The 24,111-nt window shown below is 49.5% G+C and overlaps 1 protein-coding gene across 1 annotated transcript; it reads left to right on the forward strand.

Moving 5' to 3' along the window:
* The first annotated feature begins 10,913 nt into the window (after positions 1–10,913).
* RBP3 (retinol binding protein 3) lies at positions 10,914–20,383 on the forward strand. Its single transcript, XM_007178750.2, has 4 exons — positions 10,914–13,961; positions 16,194–16,384; positions 18,266–18,408; positions 19,905–20,383. Exons 1-4 carry the CDS (start codon positions 10,914–10,916, stop codon positions 20,381–20,383), a joined length of 3,861 nt encoding a protein of 1,286 aa, XP_007178812.2.
* The last annotated feature ends 3,728 nt before the right edge of the window (positions 20,384–24,111 follow it).

A 24,111-nucleotide genomic window follows, 5' to 3' on the forward strand; every position in this document is an offset into this window, starting at 1 on the left:
GTGATGATCACGGATATGAAGTGGCAGTCCCACAGGGCCACTTAGTGTCATGTTCTGGTCTTGCCATCTCGAAATTCATAATAAATTTTAAACAAGGGTTCCACATTTTCATTCTGTGCCTGGCCCCGCAAACGATGCAGCTGGTTCTAGATGCTTGTGTGTGGTTGGCATCTTGGTTTCCCGAGTCCCAGGGACACTCTGGAGGCTGCTTCAGGCCCAGACACTGACATGATCCTGTAGAACAGCGTGTCGGAGGTTGGCTGCTGAGAGCTTCCCCGGGGTGTGAGTGAAAGGACCAGCCCTGCCCCTCCTCCCTGGCCCACGCCGAGGGGGCCCAGGGGCTTCTCTGGTCTGTGACCAAAGGCAGCAACGCTGTTTGGCTCTCAAAGGCTGGTCCATTCCATCTATATGGCAGCTCCCATGGGAGCAGCCTGACACAAAGGGGGTCCCACTTTTCCCAGATGCGCCTTGAAGGGGAGGCCAGAGACTGTACCCTAGACAGGCCGCACTGGTGGCACACAGATGGCTTCCGTGAGACCAGACCGAATAAACCTTTCGGAACTTCTTTCCTGTTCAAATCAGATCATCTAACTCAGGTAGAAATCTCACACCGTTGTCTCAGCTTCCCTGAACACCTCTCACTAAGACGAGCACCCCTCCCCGAGGAAACCCTTTTCATCAGCATACTGCTCCGCTCCGCAGAAAGATGTCCCTGGGCCCGCAGCAAACGGCTGCTCCTCTGCGGCTCTCGCCCGTGAGCTTCTGTTCTGGATGAGGGTTCCCTTCCTCCCAGAGAGCCTGACACCTGAGCTGTCTTGATGGGGGCTGAGCCCGGAGAGCATTGCTGGGTCTGAGGAGCTAGACAGTGAATATGTGAGCTTCGTGGCCCTCTCAGGACCCCAGTATCACACTTGCATTCTGGAGGCCATTTGGGGCCGCACTTCCAGTGCCTTCCAGGTCATCCACGTCAGTGCCCGACTGTCCTTCCTTCGCCTGGACCATGCTCCTGCTGGGCAGTGCTTGGCCGACGTCTTCCTCTGGCTCAGTGACCATCACCCTGATTTGTCTGGGATGGGCCTGGTTAATGCGTGTTGTCCATGTATAATTGAAATTAGGGCCTCTGTTTGGATGACAGGTTATATGGTGTCCATAGTCAGGGACAGCTCAGGGGCCAATAGCAGAGGGCAGTTGGGAGCAGCAGGGTGGCTGAAGAGCACCGGGTGTGGGGTTGCCTGGCCTGGGCTCAGGTCCTGACCAGGTCACTCACTGGTTCATGGTCACATCAATGGTCACTGAGTCTTGAGGTCCTTGCTTATCACCCCCAAAATGACATGCAAATGCTTCCCGGGTACTTTGGAAAAGTTCATGTAGGTTCTTGCTTCTCTTTCTGAGTAACACTTGGAAAAACGTTAGAGCTACACTATTACCTTTTATTACACTCTTTCACTCTGAATCTTCATTTCTTTCCTCATTATCTTTTTTTATTTCCCTCCTCTTCATTTTTCCCCATGCTCTCCTAGTATCTTCGGCCTTCCTACCTGTACCTGGGTTGGAAGCAAGAGTCACCTCTGCCTACATGTGCCCTCCCCGTGCACATGCACCAGAGGTCCTCCATGTGCTGGGCACCCAAACCTGAAATGTAGCCAGACGTCTGGGAACTGCAAAGACAACTCTCTACTTCCTTGATTTGCCTGGACCCAGGGGTCTCATGGAGAAAATCCTGATGCCTCTTAATTATTGGGGTTCATACATATACAGACATGTCTGATAAACCTGGGAGAAAGAAATGCAAGAAGAACGGCTAAGTCATGGGGGAAAAGTGAGGTCAGCATCTGGAGGGCAGGCCCTGCTCACCAGCAATGTACCGATGACCCCAGACTCAGGGTGAGGCCACCCCAGGCAACACATGTGGACAGAGAGGGCTACAGGTAAACCAGGCCAAAGAGCACCATTGAGAGGGAAAGCTGGAAGAATTAGAGCATGAGGCATGCTAGCTCCCTGGTCTTCCAGAAAAGAGCTGGCACAAGAAAAGGGAGACTTTTCTTAGTGCCTGGAGAGAGAGAAAAAGAAAGAGGGGAGAGAGAGAGAGAAAGAGAGAGAGGAATGAACAGGAGAGAGCAGGAGACAGCCCTCCTGGAGAGTAGATGCTCAAGGGACATCAGAGGTTGAGGACAGCTGAGCCCAGTGGCCTGAGCAGAGCCCCAGGCCCTCCAGGGTCTGCCCCCCGACCTGTTCCAAGACCTCCAGGTGGACCTGCTCTTAGATTTCCAAGGTTGTGTTCCATTCACCATTCCCACCACTCCCATCTCATCCGTCTTATCCTGTGGATTCCCATGGGATGGGGGGGAGATGTTCTGGGTTCAGGCTTCACATCAGCATCCAGCAGACTATCTGCCCTGGAGTTACAGAGACATGGCATTGCTGGGGTTACTAAAGCCATAGGGGATCTAGGCCCTACTCATGTCCCCAACCCCCCCTCTCCCCACAAGTCCATGCCTGGGGTTTCGACACAAAGAGAGGAACCAAAACCCAGGTAAGGGAGGATGGCAATGTCCTCCCTTCCTTCGGCCAATCCACTGCTCCTCAGCTCTGTGATCTTGGGCATGTTCTGTAACCTCCCCAAGCCCCAGCTTCCTCACCCATAAAATAGGAGGAAGGATGGTTTAGGAGAAATCACCTTAGAAGCAGGATGTGAACAAGACCTATGAATGAAGGCATCACCCGTGAACAAATACTTACTGCACAAGACCTTGCGGACTTGGGGCAGCAGGAAACCTACTTGACCCTTGTTTACTATTCTTATGGTTTTACCTCTCTGGTAAAAATGACTGCTTATGCATAAATTATCTCCAGATTTAATTTAAAATAAATCTCATTTATTTGTAAAAAGCATGTGTTCCCAGAACCTCTTTAAGCCCTGCACTCCTGTGCTTTGTCTTTAGGCTGGTTCTGGCCACAACTTTCATTGTCTGTAAACTGGAATTTCTGTCCTCACTGCACAGAAAATGTTTGATACAGGGAAGAGTCAAGGCAGCCACGCGCTTCATAGAGGTTTACCCCCTGCAGAGAAAGCATGTGGGTGATGTTCCCACTGCCGTCAGGACTGTGGTCACTACTCAGAGCGCCAGATACACCTCAGAACTGATCCCAGTTCAGAGCACCACCCCCGCCCCGCCCCGCCCCCCCGGCTCATTGTCTGACACACAGCGCCCCTGGAGGTGCCAATGGGAGCTGCACCCACAGTTACCCTAGGTCTCTTCTGCATCAGGCAAATAATGTTATTTGGGGGCTCTGAACACTTCTTATGTGAACACTTCTTATGTGAGTGATTAACAGCTGGAACGATCTTTATTCTGGGACTTAACTTATTGTTTTCCTTTCATGGCACAAAACTGTAAACATGCTTTGTTGGGAAGTGGGAATAAGGAATAAAGAGAACCAGCCCTTCCTTGCCTAGAGCAGTACTTCTTAGCTCTTCAAATAATTAAAATAATATCGATTCTACATGAACTGTCCCATAAAATAGAAAAAATTAAGGAATAGGAAGAGAAAAAATCCTTTCCAACTCATTTTATGAGGTCAGAACTACCTTAAAGCCAAAGCCAAAAGAAAAGACTACATATGGATAGCCCTCATGAGCATGCAAAAATCCTCAAAAAAAAACAAGTAAATTGAATCCAACAACATATAATAGGATAATACATAATGACCAAGAGAAATTTATCCCACAAATGAAAGACTGGTTAAATATTAGAAAACCAATCAATGTAATCAACCATGTTAACAAACTAAAGAGGAAAAAACATGATCATCTCAATAAATGCATTCCAGAATACTTAACATCTATTCATGATTTTCTTATTAATTCTTAAATACTAAGAATATAAGAGAATGTTCTTAAACTGATAAAGAGCATCTATCAAAAAACAAAACAAAACAAAAACAGATGTACAGTTAACATTACACTGATGATGAAAGACTGAATTGTTTCCCCCTAAGATCAGGATCAAGGCCCCAGAGGTCCTAAGGAGTGCAATAAGGCAAGGATAAGAAATGAAATCTGTAGATGGGAAAGAAAGAAATACAATATGAATATCCCTCTAGAAAACTCTAAGGAATCTATTAAAAACACAATGGATGAATAAATGAGTTTAACAAGGTTGCAGGATATAAGATTAATACACAATGAATAACTAGAAATTAAAATTTTAAGAAAAACATATCATTTACAATAGCACCTGAAAATAATGAGAAATACTTAAGTATAAAACTAACAAAATATTGAATGGGAGAAAATATTTGCAAATGAAGCAACTGACAAAGGATTAATCTCCAAAACTTACAAGCAGCTCATGCAGCTCAATATCAAAAAAACAAACAACCCAATCCAAAAATGGGCAGAAGACCTAAGTAGACATTTCTCCAAAGAAGATATACAGATTGCCAACAAACACATGAAAGAATGCTCAACATCATTAATCATCAGAGAAATGCAAATCAAAACTACAATGAGATATCATCTCACACCAGTCAGAATGGCCATCATCAAAAAATCTAGAAACAATAAATGCTGGAGAGGGTGTGGAGAAAAGGGAACACTCTTGCACTGTTGGTGGGAATGTAAATTGATACAGCCACTATGGAGAACAGTATGGAGGTTCCTTAAAAAACTAAAAATAGAACTACCATACAACCCAGCAATCCCACTACTGGACATATACCCTGAGAAAACCATAATTCAAAAAGAGTCATGTACCACAATGTTCATTGCAGCTCTATTTACAATAGTCAGGACATGGAAGCAACCTAAGTGTCCGTCGACAGATGAATGGATAAAGAAGATGTGGCACATATATACAGTGGAATATTACTCAGCCATAAAAAGGAACGAAACTGAGTTATTTTTAGTGAGGTGAATGGACCTAGAGTCTGTCATATAGAGTGAAGTAAGTCAGAGAGAGAAAAACAAATACCATATGCTAACACATATATATGGAATCTAAAAAAAACCAAAAAACAAAATGGTCATGAAGAACCTAGGGGCAGGATGGAAATAAAGACGCAGACCTACTAGAGAATGGACTTGAGGACACAGGGAGGGCAAAGGGTAAGCTGGGACGAAGTGAGAGAGTGGCATGGACATATATACACTACCAAATGTAAAATAGATAGCTAGTGGGAAGCAGCCGCATAGCACAGGGAGATCAGCTCGGTGCTTTGTGACCACCTAGAGGGGTGGGATAGGGAGGGTGGGAGGGAGGGAGACACAAGAGGGAAGAGATATGGGGACATATGTATATGTATAACTGATTCACTTTGTTATAAAGCAGAAACTAACACACCATTGTAAAGCAATTATACTCCAATAAAGATGTTTTAAAAAATTAAAAACAAATAAATAAATAAAAGTTAGGTTATTTATCTTTTTATTGTTGAGTTGTAAGTGTTCTTTATATGTTCTAGATACTAAACCCTTATCAGATAAATGATTTTCAAATATTTTCTCCCATTCTGTAGGTAAATACCAGTGTCTTTTAATAAATAAAAATACTTTTGAGAACAAAAACAATAAAAATAAAACTAACAAAATATTTACATAATTTATATACTGAAACCATACAACACTGATAAATCAATGAAGACATAAATAAATGGAGTTATACCATTTTCAAAGATTGGAAGTCTCAGTATTGTTAAGATGTCAATTGTCCCCTAACTGATCTATAGCTTCAGTTCAATCCAAATCAATTGTCTGATTCTAAAATCAATTATTGGTATCTAAAATGTACATGGCTTTGGATAAATCCATATAAATCCAAAGGAACTAGAATAACCAAAATAATTTTGATGAAGAATAACAAAGTTCGAGGGATTACATTACATGATTTCAAGACATACTATAAACTATAGTAACCAAAACAGTGTGGTATTGGTGAAAAAACAGACAGAATACAGCAGAACAGAGAGTACAGAAATAGACCCACTCATATGTGGTTAATCACTTTTTGACCTAATGCCAAGGCAATTCAATAGGACAGAAAAGTTTTTTCAACAACTAGTGTTGGCAACTGGACATTGACATGGAAAAAGAAAATCTTGACCCCTTCCTTGTACAATAAAATAAATATACACATACACAAAAATTAACTCAAAATGAATTATAAATGTAAAACCTAAAACTATGGAACTTCTAGAACAAAATATTAAAGAAAAGCTTGGTGACCTTGGACTAGGCAAAGATTTCTTAGATATGGCACCAAGAATATGAATCATAAAAGAAAAAATTGATAAATTGGAATTCATCAAAAACAAGAACTTTTAATCTTCAAAAGACACTGTTAAGGACATGAAAAGACAAGCCACAGATTGCAAAAAAATATTTGCAATACATACATCAGGCAAACGACTCATATCTAAAATGTACAAATAATTCTTACTTGATCAATAGTAAGACAAAAAACAGCCTCCTCCCCCTACCCCCTACAAATGGTAAAAGGGTTTAAACAGACATTTTACTACAGAATATATACAAATGGTCAATAAATATACAAACAGATGCTCAACACAATTAGTCATCAAGGAAGTCCCAATTAAAATCACAATGAGAATGTACTATATACCCATTATAATAGTCAAAATTTAAAAGTCTGACCATGCATACAAATTGTTGGCATTAATGTGGGGGAATTGAAAGTCTCATATGTTGCTGATAGAAATTTCAAGTTTGGAAAACATTTAGATTGTCTCTTAAAATGTTAAACATGCATTCTTGTCCTAGTAAAAATAAAAACATACATCCACGCAGAAACTTATACTCAAATATTCACAGCAGCTGTATTTGTAATAGTTACACTCTGGAAGCAAACTGTAGTTCTATCAACATGTGAGTGGATAATAAATTGTAGTATATCTATACAATGGAATACTACTCAGCAATAAAATAAGTGACCTAATGGTACACTCAACAGCATAGCTGTTTGTCAGTGTTTGTCTGGAGATGGAGACGCAAGGGGATGGATAACAAAGGGGCATGAGGAAAATCTGAGGATGAGGGCAAGATACATTACCTTGCTTGTGGTGATAGTTTCATGGGTGTATACACATGTCAAAACTCACCAAATTGTACATTTCAAAGATGGGCAGTTTATTGTATGTCAATTGTACATAAATAAAGTTGTAAAAAAAAAAACAGAAAAAATACACATTTATTATATAATTTTAAAGTTACTGAAAATATAATAAAGAAAAAGAATAAATAAACAAGTGTCCAACCATTTGATTCAGCAAGCCCAGGTTTGGAAATTTTTCTACAGAAGCAAGAAGCACTAGTCCTAAGAACATGTGTTTGAGAACACTTATCACAGTATTGTTTATAGAAGCAAAAACAGAAACAACTTAAAATATCTTTTGCTAGGGAAACAGATCAGTAAGTTGTCAAGGACAATTATGCAGCCATTAAAAGAACAAACTTTATGCTTCAACTTGGAAGGTTGTTTCTGCTGTATGCTTAAGTGAGTAAAACAAAATGCAAATTATCCTGTGTGCTATTATGAGGTGACACTAGGTAGATGGACAGATGGATGAGCATCATAGATGGGCAGATCCATGGATGGACAGATAGATCTCCTACATATGTGCTTCCACATATGAGCACAGAGAAAAATGAGGACAGCTACACATTAAACTGTTATTATTGGCTGGATTAGAAAGGCTTTGGGAGAAGATTGTTCATACATTTATGAATTATTTAACTTGCAAATATGAGTATGTTTTACTTTATTTTTAGAAAAGTAAAAAGAAAAAGGATTAAAATAAAGTAAAGGCAAGATTCAACTTGCTTTGAAATACATCCCAAAAATATGTTGGCTTGAGGGTTAGAGAGGGGACCAGAGAGACAGAGGTGAGAGAAAGGAAGGGTAATAAAATGTCAATGGTAGAATCTAGGTGAATAGGTCATGGATATTTGCTGTGCCAATTGAAAATGACCATAATGAACACTGAGGGGAAAACTAACATAAAACAATAGATAGGTAGGTATGTAGATAGATAGATAGGAAGATGAATGGATAAATAACCAGACAGACAAGGCCTCTGACCACTGCAAAAAGGGAATCCGTAATGTAGCAGGAGATTAACTTTTTCTGGGATTGCCCAGGCTCCAGGTGTGCTCCATTTGACTCCCAGTAGCACACCATCTGTGCCATTGTCCCCCTTTTAATCTCCCTGGAGTATGCTCTGGAGTGAACACTGTGTCAGGGCCTTTCTCAGGTGTACAGACTCTCCAGATACACAGAAGCCCATGGAAGGTTTGGGTCTTCAGAAGCACTTGGTACCCCCAGGGTCCCTAAGACAACCCCTGCCTCTTGGGTTATCTCTCCCCAACCCCACTGGGGAGTTCTGATCACAGGCTCTCTGCCACTCATCAGCTGCTACTGTGACCTCAGCTTCTTCATTATACCTGCTGACACTGTCACAACAATACTGTGAAGCTCTTCTCCTTACCCTGTTTCCCTTTTGAGGAAGCCAAGGCACAGAGCAGTCATGTCACTTGATCTGGGTCTGTACTTTAGAAAGCGGTAGGGTTTGGGGGTGGCTCCTGAGCCCGTGCTCTTAACACCTCTGCCCACATGGCTGCTTGTACAAGTGAGGGGGAGGCAGGGGCTTTGACTGCATCCCAACTCCAAACTCAGCCCCCAAGATCACAATGGGACTCTCTGTAGCCCCTGGGCCGACAGCTGGCAGAGGCTGCTTGGAAGCTCCTCCTGGCTCCCACAGTGGGACTTGCCCAGAACGTGCTCACCTTAGACAGCTGCCACCTGCTTATGCCCCCCTCATCTGGGGGCCAGGACATCCCTTCCTCCTGGAGAGTTTGGGGAACTCTGGGGACAGAATTTCCTCCCACTGGCCTCAGGCCACACCCACAGGAGGACACATCATCTCCCCTTGCAGGCACTAACTTGGGCACCTCAGGGACTTGCAACAGACCCCAGGCCTGCTTCTACGTCCTCCCTGAGGCTCTGGGCCATCCACACAAATCAAAGCCCCACACCAGCTCCAGGCATCCCATCCCGAGACTGCATTTTAATGAGTCCAGGGGAAACACTTTCCCCAAAGAGATACTTATTCCTGCTTATCTTCATCCACACCTTTCCTGGTCCAAAGGCTTTGCCTGGGTTCAAGCGATGATGGAAAAGTGCCCTCAGAGGATGAGACTGGCATGTTCCGAGTTGTGATTCCCCAGGCGGCGGTGGAGCAGAGGGCTCAGCCTTCCCAGTGGGGACTAAGGAGGCCTTATTATTATAATAAATCAGTCTCACTTGATTGGCTGCAAACGGTGCAGTGATGTGACCATATGTCACTTGGGCATTAAACAAATCCTAATGAGCTAAGAATATGTTTGTTTTAGCTAATTGACCTCTTTGGCCTTCATCAACCACTTGGTAAACATCCTCAGATAATGATTTCCAGAGAGCGGATTGTGGCTCTCGAGTGTGCTGAGAAGGTCCCCCGGCCCCAAGACCACCTCCTCCGGCTGCCGGCTGAGGCACACGTGCGCGCCTGCCTATGGCCACCCGGTCCCAGGAGGGTGCACTGGCAGTAACGGGGCGAAGGGAAAAGAGTGCAGCCAGACGGCTCTCCCAGCGCTCCTCCCTGCCTGTGTGACCACACTCTGAGCCATAGCTGTCTCGTCTGTTAAGTGAAGGCAATGCCCACTCCCAGAGGGATGGGGAGACAAAGCAGGGGTTCTAGGGTCTAGGCTCCGTGGTAGGTATTCTTGGAAATCTGTGCCAAATCAGTCATAAGCTGGACCAAGGTCACTTCTATGCGAAGGAGCAGGAGTCCAGCAGTTCTCTGGGGACTGATGATCTGGATACCTGTGGGGTCTGGACCACAGAGACCTAAGTCCTCCAACTTAGTTCTCCTTGCAAGCAGTGGGCCAGGGGCCGAGCCCTCAACCAGCGAGGGTCTTCTTTAGCCAGCATAATGGATGCTTGTTAGATCTCAGAGCTAACTTCATCTGCCCTGGAATCACCAACCCCATTCATCATGCCCCACAGTGAAGTTCAGACATTTCACTCCAATCATCTGAAAGCTGTCGGGGGGAACCACTTTGGTTCCCTGGATGCATTAGCAAGACAGGGGAATAAACTTCAAGCCGTGAAGTAGATGGAGCCTCAGACTCAACCTCGGCACGGTCTAAGTGACTGTGACCCCACAGGCTTCTTCTGGCTGCCCTCACATCCCCCCACCTAGGATGGTGGGCTTCCGTTAGCTACTGAACTCTGTTTCTTCAGCTACAAAACAGAGCAACTATCTGACACAGAGAACTTATCAGTAATTGAGTGCTTCCTTCTTCCCTGATGCTGTCAAGTGCCTTACCCATATTTTGTCACTTAATCTACACAATAAGTAAGACACTTCCCTAAGGCCACAGAGTAGAGGGTGGCAGCATCAGGCCCCCGAGTTCTCCCTAATTCCAGAGGGGTGTGTCACCCAGTGCAGTGGGGAAATGCTATTTACTTGCAGGTTAACAACTCTGCTTTGCAAGGTAGAGACTGTCAGCCTGTAAAGCATGGGGCACAGTGCCTGGCATGTGGCAGGAACTCAAACGGTAGTTATTCACGTTAGTCTACCAGAGGTGGCGCAGCAAGATGAGACCCCACATACCTTCTGAGTCAAACCACTTCCGCCGCTTCTCCCCAGTCCCCAGGGCTGATGCGCTTGAATTAGACAGGATTAAAGGCTTACCGGAGCTGGAAGCTGCAACCCAACTCCCATGTTTAGCCCCAGACCTTCTGTCCGCTGGCTGAGAAGGACACGGGAGAAAGGCAGCCACGCAGGGCAGTGCTGTTGCCTGGAGCACGGTGTCAAGAGAGCTTTTGTGCAGGAGCCAGCCCTCCCTCTGGATCCCCATGTCAAGAAAATGGGCCCTGCTCTTGCCCATGCTGCTCTGCAGCCTGACTGGCCCTACACACCTATTCCAGCCGAGCCTGGTACTGGACATGGCCAAGGTCCTCCTGGATAACTACTGCTTCCCAGAGAACCTGATGGGGATGCAGGAAGCCATCGAGCAGGCCATCAAGAGTCGTGAGATCCTGGCCATCTCAGACCCTCAGACTCTGGCCCATGTGCTGACAGCTGGCGTGCAGAGCTCCTTGAACGACCCTCGCCTGGTCATCTCCTATGAGCCCAGCACCCTCGAGGCTCCCCGGCAAGCCCCAGCACTCATGAACCTCACGCTAGAGGAACTCATTGCAGGGTTGCAGAACGGCCTCCGCCATGAGGTTCTGGAAGGCAATGTGGGCTACCTGCGGGTGGACGACATCCCGGGCCAGGAGGTGATGAGCAAGCTGAGGAGCTTCCTGGTGGCCAACGTCTGGAGGAAGCTCATGGGCACCTCTGCCTTGGTGCTGGACCTCCGTCACTGCACTGGGGGCCACATTTCTGGCATACCCTACGTCATCTCCTACCTGCACCCAGGGAACACAGTCCTGCACGTGGATACCATCTATGATCGCCCCTCTAATACGACCACTGAGATCTGGACCCTGCCCGAAGTCCTAGGAGAGAACTATGGTGCCGATAAGGATGTGGTGGTCCTCACCAGTGGTCGCACCGGGGGTGTGGCTGAGGACATCGCTTATATCCTCAAACAAATGCGCAGGGCCATTGTGGTGGGCGAGCGGACTGTGGGGGGGGCCTTGGACCTCCAGAAGCTGCGGATAGGCCAGTCTGACTTCTTTCTCACCGTGCCCGTGTCCAGGTCCCTGGGGCCCCTGGGCAAGGGCAGCCAGACTTGGGAGGGCAGCGGGGTGCTGCCTTGTGTGGGGACACCGGCCGAGCAGGCCCTGGAGAAGGCCCTGGCCATCCTCACGCTGCGCCGCGCCCTGCCGGCAGTCATCCAGCGCCTGCAGGAGGCCCTGCGGGAATACTACACACTGGTGGACCGCGTGCCTGCCCTGCTGCACCACCTGGCCAACATGGACCTGTCCTCGGTGGTCTCCGAGGAGGATCTGGTCACTAAGCTCAACACCGGCCTGCAGGCCGTGTCCGAGGACCCCAGGCTCCTGGTGCAGGTGGTCAGGTCCAAAGAAACCTCTTCTGGGCCCGAGGATGAAGCTGAAGAACCCCCGGAGATGGTCTCAGAAGTGCCCGAGGACGAGGCTGCCCGGCGGGCCCTGGTGGACTCCGTGTTCCAGGTGTCCGTGCTGCCGGGCAACGTGGGTTACCTGCGCTTTGACAGGTTTGCCGACGCCTCAGTGTTGGGGGTGCTGGCCCCGTACATCCTGCGCCAGGTGTGGGAGCCCCTGCAGGACACGGAGCACCTCATCATGGACCTGCGGCAGAACCCTGGGGGGCCGTCCTCCTCCGTGCCCCTGCTGCTCTCCTATTTCCAGGGACCCGACTCCGGCCCCGTGCGTCTCTTCACCACCTACGACCGGCGCACCAACGTCACTCAGGAGCACTTCAGCCAGACCGAGCTGCTGGGCCAGCCATACGGCACCCAGCGCGGGGTGTACCTGCTCACCAGCCACCGCACCGCCACCGCAGCCGAGGAGTTGGCCTTCCTCATGCAGTCACTCGGCTGGGCCACGCTGGTGGGCGAGATCACGGCGGGCAGCCTGCTGCACACGCACACGGTGCCCCTGCTGGAGACGCCCGAGGGCGGCCTGGCGCTCACGGTGCCCGTGCTCACCTTCATCGACAACCATGGCGAGTGCTGGCTGGGGGGCGGCGTGGTCCCCGATGCCATCGTGCTGGCCGAGGAAGCCCTGGACAGAGCCCAGGAGGTGCTGGAGTTCCACCGAAGCCTGGGGGAGTTGGTGGAGGGCACGGGGCACCTGCTGGAGGCCCACTATGCCCGGCCAGAGGTCGTGGGGCAGACAGGCGCCGTGTTGCAAGCCAAGCTGGCCCAGGGCGCCTACCGCACAGCAGTGGACCTGGAGTCGCTGGCCTCCCAGCTCACGGCAGACCTGCAGGAGATGTCTGGAGACCACCGTCTGCTGGTGTTCCACAGCCCCGGCGAGATGGTGGCTGAAGAAGTGCCCCTACCACCTCCCATCGTCCCCTCCCCAGAGGAGCTCTCCTACCTCATCGAGGCCCTGTTCAAGACAGAGGTGCTGCCGGGCCGGCTGGGCTACCTGCGTTTCGACGCCATGGCTGACCTGGAGACGGTGAAAGCCATCGGGCCGCAGCTGGTACAGCTGGTATGGCAGAAGCTGGTAGACACGCCCGCTCTGGTCGTCGACCTGCGCTACAACCCCGGCAGCTACTCCACGGCCGTGCCGCTGCTCTGTTCCTACTTCTTCGAGGCAGAGCCCCGCCAGCACCTCTACTCCGTCTTTGACAGGGCCATGTCGAGGGTCACAGAGGTGTGGACCCTGCCCCAGGTGGCAGGCCAGCGCTACGGCTCCCAAAAGGACCTCTACATCCTGGTGAGCCACACCAGCGGGTCGGCGGCTGAGGCTTTCGCTCACACCATGCAGGACCTGCAGCGCGCCACCATCATCGGGGAGCCCACGGCTGGAGGGGCGCTCTCCGTGGGCATCTACCAGGTGGGCAGCAGCCCCTTATATGCCTCCATGCCCACGCAGATGGCCCTGAGTGCCAGCACCGGTGAGGCCTGGGACCTGGCTGGGGTGGAGCCAGACATCAACGTGCCCATGAGCGTGGCCCTCTCCACAGCCCAGGACATAGTGGCCCTGCGTGCCAAGGTGCCCACTGTGCTGCAGACAGCTGGGAAGCTCGTAGCAGATAACTACGCCTCCCCCGAGCTGGGAGCCAAGATGGCATCCAAACTGAGCCGTCTGCAGAGCCGCTATGCCAGGGTGACCTCAGAAGCTGCCCTGGCCGAGATGCTGGAGGCTGACCTGCAGATGCTGTCCGGGGACCCACACCTGAAGACAGCCCACATCCCTGAGGATGCCAAGGACCGCATTCCTGGGATTGTACCCATGCAGGTGAGTTACAAGGGAGACTTGGTCCAGCACAGTCCCAGGAGAGAGTCAACCAACTGTCCGCACATCCAGGGCTCTGTGCAGGGTGCAAGGCAACGGCTTCCAGACGTGTTTTCATGTTAAATTTTTCACCAGTCACGTCTTTTCCTCTCTCTCACCCTACCCTCCAGTCCCTCATGTGCCCATGAGGTCCCTGAGCACCTCAGTAGATCATTGGTACCCACAGGAGCTCAGTTTGAAAAGTGCTAGTATAGAAGGAGCTTCACTCTTGGCTAGGTAGAATGCAAGGGTTTGTAGGGCTTCTCACTGTCAGTGTTGGAGAAAGAGGTTGATAAGTCACATGAGGTCCCCGTGATTTCCTATTCTGGAAATGTGGGGTTTGTGTGCGTCCACATCACCTGCCTGCCTCAGGGGTTTGCAGCTTGTGTGAATGAGTCAGGGGGATGGAGACAGGGAATCAGCACAGGTCCTGGCATCACAGTTGCCTTGGAGCTAGAGCATGGAGCCTGGGGACAGGTCCAGGAGTGTCCACACACAGCCAGGACAACCCCTGCAGTGAGGCTGCCTTGGGTAGACACCGACTGCCTTCTCCTCCCCTCCCCCAATGCCAAGCACTGTCTCCCAAAGGAGTTGTGCTGGGTGGGCGTGCACCCTGACACAAGGGCCAACTGAATGGGAAATTCTGGGCCAGGCTGTGTGGTCAAGATATTTGAAGCCAGCACTGCAGGTCTGGGGAACACTGAAAAGGTAAATCAAGGCTGCAGGGTAGATGAGGGAAAAATTCTCCCGATCAAGGGCCAAAGCACACCGCAGGACTCACCAAGCACTCCCATCAGCAAAGAGCTGGATCTAAAGAACCTTTACAACACCTCTCCATGGTGTTTATCATCTATGATATAACTGCATAGTCACAACAAGTAGGCAGGGCAGCATTTGTCCTAGTTCCCTTGAAGCCAGGACCTGAGATAGGGGCTTAGGCGCGGTCAGTTGATGTGGGAGGTGGTCACTGCAGCAGGAGTGAGGGAGCGGGGAAAGTGGGACAGGAAGTGTGGGCGTGTTATTGAGCCTGTTGCTTCTGAAGATTGCAACACACCCTGACAAGTGTGAGGAATGCCTCTGCAGACGTGACCCCACGGTTCCCGCTCTCTGTTAGCTGAAGGTCTCCCTGGGGACGTGAACTCTCTCAGATTCTGGGGCAGCTTGGAGAAGGTCCTGAAGTAGAGAGTAAAAAACAAGGGTATGCTAGAGGCAAAGCCCTGTCAGCCTGGGTCAAGCTGTGGCTGAAATCAGAGGAGGGCTGAGGGCACCAAAAGCATCTACTGTCGAATTGTTTTCCCATTTTACAAAAAGAGGAACTGAGGCCTGGAGGGGTACAGAGGAGAGTGGCCCATGGCCCAAGGGCTTGTGACTGAGGTCAGCACAAGGCCTGGAGGCCGGGTGTCCTAGTCAGCAGGGGTGTTCCTGGTTTGGAGTCACCTGGTGTGGATTCATATTCTGGCTCTTCCACTTACTGGCTGTGTGACCTTGGACAAGTTACTTAATCACTCTGTGCTTCAGTTTTTTTCAGTAAAAAGATGGCGATAATAGTATCTTCTCTACAGTAACTACTACAACATGCTCAGCACAGGGTCAGATCCCTGGTAAAGACTCAAGCGCCCAGTAGTTCATGTCTTCAGATGATGATGTCCTTAGATGATGAGCTCAGAGACAAAAAGTGTCTGGGGAGCTCAGGGGAGTCAGAGTGGAGACCATGCCTGGGCCTTCCAGCTCTGACGCCAGGGTGAGAGGTTGGCACCCATGAGCATTCCCTGTAAGGAGGCTGCTGACCACTCATTGGGGTTCATATCCCAGGCCCACTACCCATGTAACCTCCTAGATACCATCAGGAAAGGCCCTGGCACCTACTACCTCCTTAGGAAATGTTAGCTCCCTTCCCATGGGCTCAATATATCTCATGATATAAAGGACCTCCGTGACACCCACTTTCAAATCTGACCTTTCACTGTATCTGGCAGAAGTGACAGGGGGTGGATGCTGGGCACGGTTTGGCAGGAGAACAGGGAACCATGGCTATGGGAGAGTTTGACCTGGACTTTCTTCTTTAGCGGAGTTAATTGTCCATTTAAGTACTATGATCAATAATGAAATAAAGATACTCAGAACCTTAAAAAAAAAAAAATTTGAGCTTTCAAATCTCTCCTCTCCTGACACAGAGCCGACCTCCCTCTCTTTCAGATCCCTTCCCCTGAAGTCTTTGAAGACCTGATCAAGTTTTCCTTCCACACTAATGTGCTTGAGGGCAACGTTGGCTACTTGAGGTTTGATATGTTTGGGGACTGTGAGCTGCTCACCCAGGTCTCCGAGCTGCTGGTGGAGCATGTCTGGAAGAAGATTGTACACACGGACGCCCTGATTGTCGACATGAGGTCAGTGGGCGGGGCTCAGCAGTTCCCAGCGAGGCTGGGGCAGCTGCTGGAAGACAGTCAAAGCCATGAGTCTAGTGGGGAAGAAAGGACCCTGGGACGCCGGGCAGACCCCAAGTGGAATAGCCCGCCTGGCTCTCAGGGCTCTGGCCAGCTATTCTGGGGTTCTGGTTTAATTAGCCAGGTGGGGTCCCAACACTGTTGGTTTTTTTAAGCTCAGATGACCAAGGCTGAGAACCACTGAGTTAATCCAGTGGTCCCCAAACTTACCTAGTCACAGGATTCAGTGAGGAGAGAGGGGAAGGGTGACCTTAAACACACTGATTCCAGGACCCCTCCCAGCCCTGCTGAATCCAAAGCCCCAGGAGTGAGGTCCAGTGATCTGTATATTTAACAGGCATCATCCAGGTGACTCTGATGATCAGCCATGTTTGGGACAGCTAGGCTTCCACCTGTGCTTGTGCCTCACATCTTACGAAATCAGCCCAGGACAACCCTGGTCATGAGAATCATAAAGCCAGTGGCCCAGAGAGAATTTGCGATTTAGCCACTATTGTTGCAAAAAGAACTCTTTACGCTACAAAATGATTGTTGTGGGGATGCTTTCAGCTAGACCTCTCATCTGCTTCTGTGAAGGTATGCCTCATACAGGTTGAGTTTCCTTCCGAGAGCTGGGGGAGGGGACTTGGAAAGGTAATGGGTAGAAGAATGCCCTTCAGTGACCAGGTCTCTTGTCACTCCTGGGGCCATAAGCAGACGTGCCCTGGGCACCTTCCATGGGCACTGGGAAGGGGGAAGCCAGCTCCCCTGGGAATTGGACACTTCCGCTCCCCCCTCCCCCCCATCTGCAGCTGCTGGATATACTGAGAGGGAGCTCTGGCTGCTGGCTTGCAAAACTCTTGTGATTCTTAGTCGTCACTAGGTGGCACTGGATCCCAGAGGCAGACTTTCCTCCCTGGAAGATGAACCATCTCCCAGGGCTTGGGTTTGGGTGTACACAGAACTTGAGCTTGGGGACTCCTGTGGCACCTCTGATGACTTTATTCTTCAAACGCTCTATTGAACATCCAAATGACCCTCATGCTAAGTCCCTTTCTGCTTAATTGTGTCATCCACATTTTTCTAAAGAGGAGACCCAGCCCACAGGTGTGCTTTGCTTAAAGATCCTTCCAAGCCAAGGTTTGGAGGCTCAGATGCTGAAGTCATGGGCCCTGAACACATCCGGGCCATCCTAGACAATCAACTGGAAGAGACTCCTAATACACTGCCAGCCCAGTATTCCTCATTACACAAATAAGGAGACAGGGGCCCAGCGAGGTCACACAGCAGGACAAATCCAAATAGCCTGGAATGATCACAGGATCCCTCATCCCCAATGCAGTTCCACAACTCTGAACACTCCACCACACTAAGAGCCATGTTAGGACACCTCAACTAAGATACCTAGTGGGTTTTGTGAAATTATCAAGCATGAAACTAGGGAAGACAATGCTCTCAAAATGTGCAGGCAGCATGGGTGCATGGGAGCAGGCCACGGTCAGTAAGCTGGGGAAATTTATCAACAAGTTCCCGAGTGCAGGACTTAGGGCCTTTAATATAACATATACAATATGTATCACATAATGTATTAATGTGTGAACAGAAGGGGTGGGTAAGTTATGCAGTATTTTCTAAATGAATTTGACCACAAAGTCTCTGGTTCTCAAGAATCTTGTACTCTGGGAAATGCCAACCAAAGAATTCTGTAGGAGGAAGAAAGGACACCAGACTGAGGCTGCCTGGAATTAGAACCCTCCACAGGGCAAGGATTAGGGCACCCAGAGGGGCACCGAGGGCTTCCCTGTGGGCTCCACCCCTCAGTGGGCAACATTTCCCTTCCCTCAGGTTCAACATCGGTGGTCCCACCTCCTCCATCTCCGCCATATGCTCCTACTTTTTCGACGAAGGCTCACCTATTCTGCTGGACAAAATCTACAACCGGCCCAATGACTCTGTCAGCGAGCTCTGGACCCACGCGCAGCTCGAAGGTGGGTACAGAAGCCTTTCCTTCCTATTATCATTCTAGAAGCTTCTGGGAAGTCAAGGAAAGACAGTTTGGGTTCGGGTAAAAGTAACTGTAGATAGAATATAAAGCCCCCGTCCGATGCCATGTACTCTGTACATAAGACCTTTAATCCCTGCAAAACATGTACCATTATACCTATTTTCTAGATGACAAAAATGAGTCCCAACTAGGTCAAATAGCTTGTCTAAGGTCACTCAGCTAATAAGTGATAGCTCCCAAACTCGAACACTGGTTTGTCTAAAACCAAAATGCCTGCCATTCCTGCCACAGCAACCATCAGCCTGCAAGACAAATGTAAAGCTACAAGGGTCCTCGGGCCATCACCAAATCCCACGGCTTTTCCAGTGGTTTTCCATCTCACCTGAACTCTCAGCAGCTTCCCAGCACACCTACCTAAAGGAAGTTCATGACTCTGATGGGGCTTGTGTTACCTGCCCTGGGCCCAGAGCAGTGGCCGGAGGAAGCAGTACAGGCCCTGCGCTTTACAGAGCCACGGCTGTCCAGCCACATCCCAGGTGGACAGCCTTGCTCCATCTCCCTTGCCTAGCTTGCAAAACCAAGGAACCTGCGCGTCCATCTGAAAAGAGGGGGCTGGGAAACCAATGGGGGGTGTGCCTCCTCCGATCAGAAAAGCACCCTGCAATTTTCATTTGCATACTTCCTTATCACACAAGTATTTGGAGGGAATCTTCCAAGATACACATTCAATAATATTGCAAAATGTAAATAAAAATCAGGACCAGATGAATTCTCAATTCAAATAGACATTCAAGACCAGTAGTTAAAAACAGATCTGCAGATCATGGGGTCTTGGAATTGCGATGTCCAGTACGGAAGCCACATGCCACACATGGATTGAGATGCATAAAGTGTTCAGTGCACACCAGATTTTGAAGACTTTCATGAAAAAAAGGATGTAAAATATCTCAATAATTTTATTGATGACATTTTGAGAGGAACAAATTTTAGATTTATTGAGTTAGATAAAACAGTATTAAAATTCATTCTATCAATTTTGTTTTACTTGTTTAATGTGGCTTCTAGAAAACTTGAAATGACATATGTGGCTTGCATTCCGGCTCATGTTGCTTTTCTATTGGACATCACTGTCCTAGAGGGCTGTCGTCATTAAGTCACAAACTTGGCTCTTCTGAGGGTCCAAAGTGAAGAGAGTCTGGTCAGGTTAGCCCTTTTCTCGGGTAAGTCAGTCCAGCCTCTTCCCATCACCGGTGGTAAATTCTCTCAAGCGCTGGCATGCTCAGGATCTGGCACACATCCTTATCCCCATTTTACAGATGCAGAAACTGGGGCTCAGAAAGGTGGGGTGACTTGCCTGTGGACACAAGGACACAGAACTAAATCCCTGGCCCTCCTCTCTGGAGTCTAAGCAGTATGGAGAAGGCAGGTGCCCAGGGTGAGGACTTGACTCCCTATATTGAAGGGCCTTATATCCTGCAGGTGAACGCTACGGCTCCAAGAAGCGTATGGTCATTCTGACCAGCAGTTTGACAGCTGGCGCCGCAGAGGAATTTACCTACATCTTGAAGAGGCTGGGCCGGGCACTGGTCATCGGGGAGGTGACCAGCGGGGGCTGCCAGCTGCCGCAAACCTACCACGTGGATGACACTGACCTGTACATCACCATCCCCACTGCCCGCTCAGTGGGGGCTGCAGACGGCAGCTCCTGGGAAGGGGTGGGCGTGGTGCCTGACGTGGCCGCCCCTGCAGAAGCAGCCCTCGCCAGAGCCAAGGAGGTGCTCCAGCACACTCTGCTAAGGGCGAGGCGGAGCCCACGCCTGCACGGCCGCCGCAAGGGCCACCGTAGTCGGAGCCATAAAAGGGCGGGACCTCTGGGACACATCCAAGGGACACCCAGGCATGAGGTCCTGACTGAGGCCCCCAAAGGGCAGAAAACGGGCCTGCTGCCCTCTGGTTAGGCTTGAGAATCAGAGGTACCCTTGGAGCTCATGTATCTGGTCTCTTCCCAATTGCCAGCATCCTCTCTGTTGGAACACCTCGGGACAGGAAGCTCACCCCCTTCAAAGTCCACCCCCTTCAGGGAAGTGAAGTCCAGATCTATCCCCACTCACGCTTCTTAACCACCAACCCCTGGTCCTCATGCTGTCAACTAGAGCATCTCTGTCCAATAACGTCATAACGTGAGCCACGGATGCCAGGCACATGTGTCACTTTACATTTTTAAGGAAGGTATAAAGAAGCAGGTGAAATTAATTTTAATAGTATACTTTATTTAACCCACTATATTCACAGTAGTATCATTTCAATGAGTATTCAATATAAAAGTTGTTATGAATGAGATGCTTTTGCACCAAGTCTTTGAGATCCGGTGTGTGTCCCGCGCTTATAGTACATCTCCATTGGCACATGTCACGTGTCTAGCACACAGCAACCACCTGCAGCTGGTGGCTCCCATGTGGGACAGTGCAGGCCCAGAGGTCAGGAGCCCCACTCCCCCGCTACACTGTCCCATTCTGTCCTCCCTGCACCTGCATCTTCCCCAGTAGTGTACCTCTCCCACTCTGCCCTGGGATCATTTCTGTCCCCGCCATGCTGTGTAGTCCTCAGGGGTGGAGACCGTCCTACGCATCCTCGTCTCCTACTGCCCAGCCCTTGGCATGGCACCTGACACAGGCAGTGGATACACAGTAAACACACATGCCTATCAAGCTGCAAAACTATGTTTTCCTCCAAGTGGCAGCCCTCAGACACATGAAGACAAGTTCAGTTTCACTTAGAACCCTCTCCTTCCTGCCCTAAACGCTCCCAATCCAATTCTACACAGCAAGTCTATCTTTCCTTCACGATCCTTCCATGACCTTGTTCTCCTGATTCTGCCAGGGACCCAAAAGTGAGCTCTGGTGCCACGCAGAATCCCACCATGCAGCGTTGCTACCAGAGGGGAGAGTGGCCCTGGGTGGTGGTCTGGGGACCTGCCCTGCTCGTCCAAGTGCAGCCGGTCACTGTGCCAGCTCTGGTGACCAAGCTGACTCCTAACAGGGTGAGAAGTTTGAGGCAGGCAGAGCCCAAGACCTCCCCCAGAGTTGGGCCAGCCCTGGGAGGAGACCTGGAGCCCAGGGGTAACCTGGGGGAATGAGAGGCCCCCGGCTTGTGCCCAGGGTCCATGCAACTCTGCTCTGCTAGAGTCACAGGGACCCAAAAATGAAAGACCTCTGAGGCTCTGCCCAAAGTCATGGTGGGGCGAGGCCAGGAGGGCGGGGAGATCCCAGTGCACAGTCCTTGCTCCCAGAGCTCCAGGCTCCAGGACTGCCGGGGTGAGGATGAAGTTCTGGTCCTGTCTGGCCTGGCCCTCTGGTGAGTCCAGGCTGCAGCTGCCAAAGGCGACTCCCCAGGGCACCAGGCATGGCCTGGACTTCATCAGCCCCTTCCCTAGACCTCAGAGATCTGGGGAATCTGGGCCACCACCATCCCTAGGGGTTTCTCCACCAGAACACCTCAAAACAGCCCTGTCTAAACTGGAAAGCCCTGATGGAAGGCAAGATTTCTCTCCAGCTCCTTTTCCTCCTGCTAAATTCAAGTAAGATTCATGGCATGATCGAATTTTAGTAGTTATCATATGTACTGTGATCTCACATTTTTCTTCATTAAACCTACTGCTATCCAGGCAAATGTGTGACCACATTATATGCTTACACTCTAGGACTCTCTCTCCTCCCTCTTTCTCTCTCTCTCACATACACCCACAAAGAGATATATACATATATATACATGCATATATATGTATGTGTGTGTGTATATATATATAATATACATATATATATAATATATATTATATATATATATATATATATATATATATATATACACACACACACACACACACACACACAGCTATGTGATGATTACCTAAATCAAACAATGGTTTCTTCTAGATGGTAGCATTTGGGGTGATGTTTTAACTTTCTTATTTATACTTTCTCTTTTTCTTAAATACTTCTAATTAGCATATATCATTATTTTCAAATGCAGCCGTCATTATTCCAAAAATATAGTAAATAAGATAAAATAAATTATATAACTGACTCACTACCTATACCTTAGTGATCATTAGTGGTTGTTCATTTTTTTATGGGTTTTCCTTTCACATCTTTTGGATTTCCTTGATTTGCACCACTGGTGTTTCCTGCAGCTTAATTTGTTTAAGGTGTCCCATAGGCACTGTGGGGTCACAGATGGCAAATACCCTGGTGGGTCTTAAACAGGAGAAGGGGCGGAGCAGTTTAGGGTGGGTGACATACACAGATCTCTCTTCTGAGCTTCACACCACATGGACATCCATTATTACCATCTCCACCAGAGTCAGCTCCGCCCAGAGCCTTAGACAGGATCAGTTATTCACTGGCGGTCACACATCTAGCACAGTGGATGTTTGCCCTCCTTTAGGCCACCAGCATTTGCACCCCCTTTGGATGTTCAGAGAATTGCTCCCCATATGAACCTGTGGGAAACAGACTTACTCAGAAGCAGAGAGGTGGTTAGGAGCTCAGGTTCCAGCTTGAGCCTGCCCAGATAGGAAGGTCAGCCCTGCCACTTCCAGGCTGTGTGACTCTGGGCAACTTACTTACTTCACATCTCTGTGCCTCAGTTTCCTCATCCATGTGATGGACGAGATAATAGCACCTTTGGGGCTGTGTAGATTGAATGATTAATCTAGTGCTTGGCCAATGTCAGCTCTAACCATTCCCCATGAAATCAGATGTCCTGGACGCTCACTTTTCCAGCTCCCTGGCTGTGGGATATGGACATGTGGTCCTGCCTGGGCCAACCAGAGGCCTGTGTGCCGGACTTTTTTTTTTTTTTTTGGAGCAAGTGACCCAGGGAAGCTTGGTAGCAGCAGTGGCCAGATGTCCAGTGTGCAGGGCAGCATGGCCATGCCCCCACTTATCAGGGGCAGAAGCAGCACCTTCCAGAGGTGGTTCCCCTGCCTGACCACAGCTGAGGTCCTGCTGAGTAGCTCCTTGCTTCTGCCTACTATTCAGCCTGGGCCCCCTGCTTGCCCACCCAACACTGGGTGCAGCCCTGGCTCTTCTCAAGATATCCTTTTCCGCTTCAACCAGCCACAGACTTTGCTTTCTTACAATGCACTGCACCGTCCATCCCCTCTGCCTTGTCTTGAGGTCCTGACTCGGAACCTAAATCCCCACCACAGCCTCCTGCCCCATTTCTGTGTTCCGGCCTGTAGCCAGGGCCACTGCTCTGCCATGCAACTGTCTCCCATGTCCCCCTGCTTGAGGACCCCACTGATGTGCTGTGAGAGGGGCTGGACCAGGCCGCCACCCCCTTTCCCAAGGTATCCCCAGCCACAGACAGGCTGGACTTTCACCATCAGGATCCTTGCTGGAGACTTGACCCAGCTCTCAGGCCATGCTGGAGCACCAGAGGGTAGGACCCCAGCTCTTCTCCCATCTCACTCACCCTCCTGCTTCCTGTGTGCTTCCATCTGCCAAACAGCCCAACACAAAGCAGACGGCCCCGTTTGTGTGTCAGTGAGGGTCATGGCCACCCACACAGCTTTAATGCAACGAAAGGATACAACTTGGAAAGAAAAAGGATACAGCCCGAATCACAGCTGTGGGCAAAGAAACCTGCCTCCAAGGTCTCCAGTGGAGAGCGCTCATCTCACACT

This window comes from Balaenoptera acutorostrata, chromosome 16 (genome assembly GCF_949987535.1).
Source record: "Balaenoptera acutorostrata chromosome 16, mBalAcu1.1, whole genome shotgun sequence".
NCBI classification, from domain to species: domain Eukaryota; kingdom Metazoa; phylum Chordata; class Mammalia; order Artiodactyla; family Balaenopteridae; genus Balaenoptera; species Balaenoptera acutorostrata.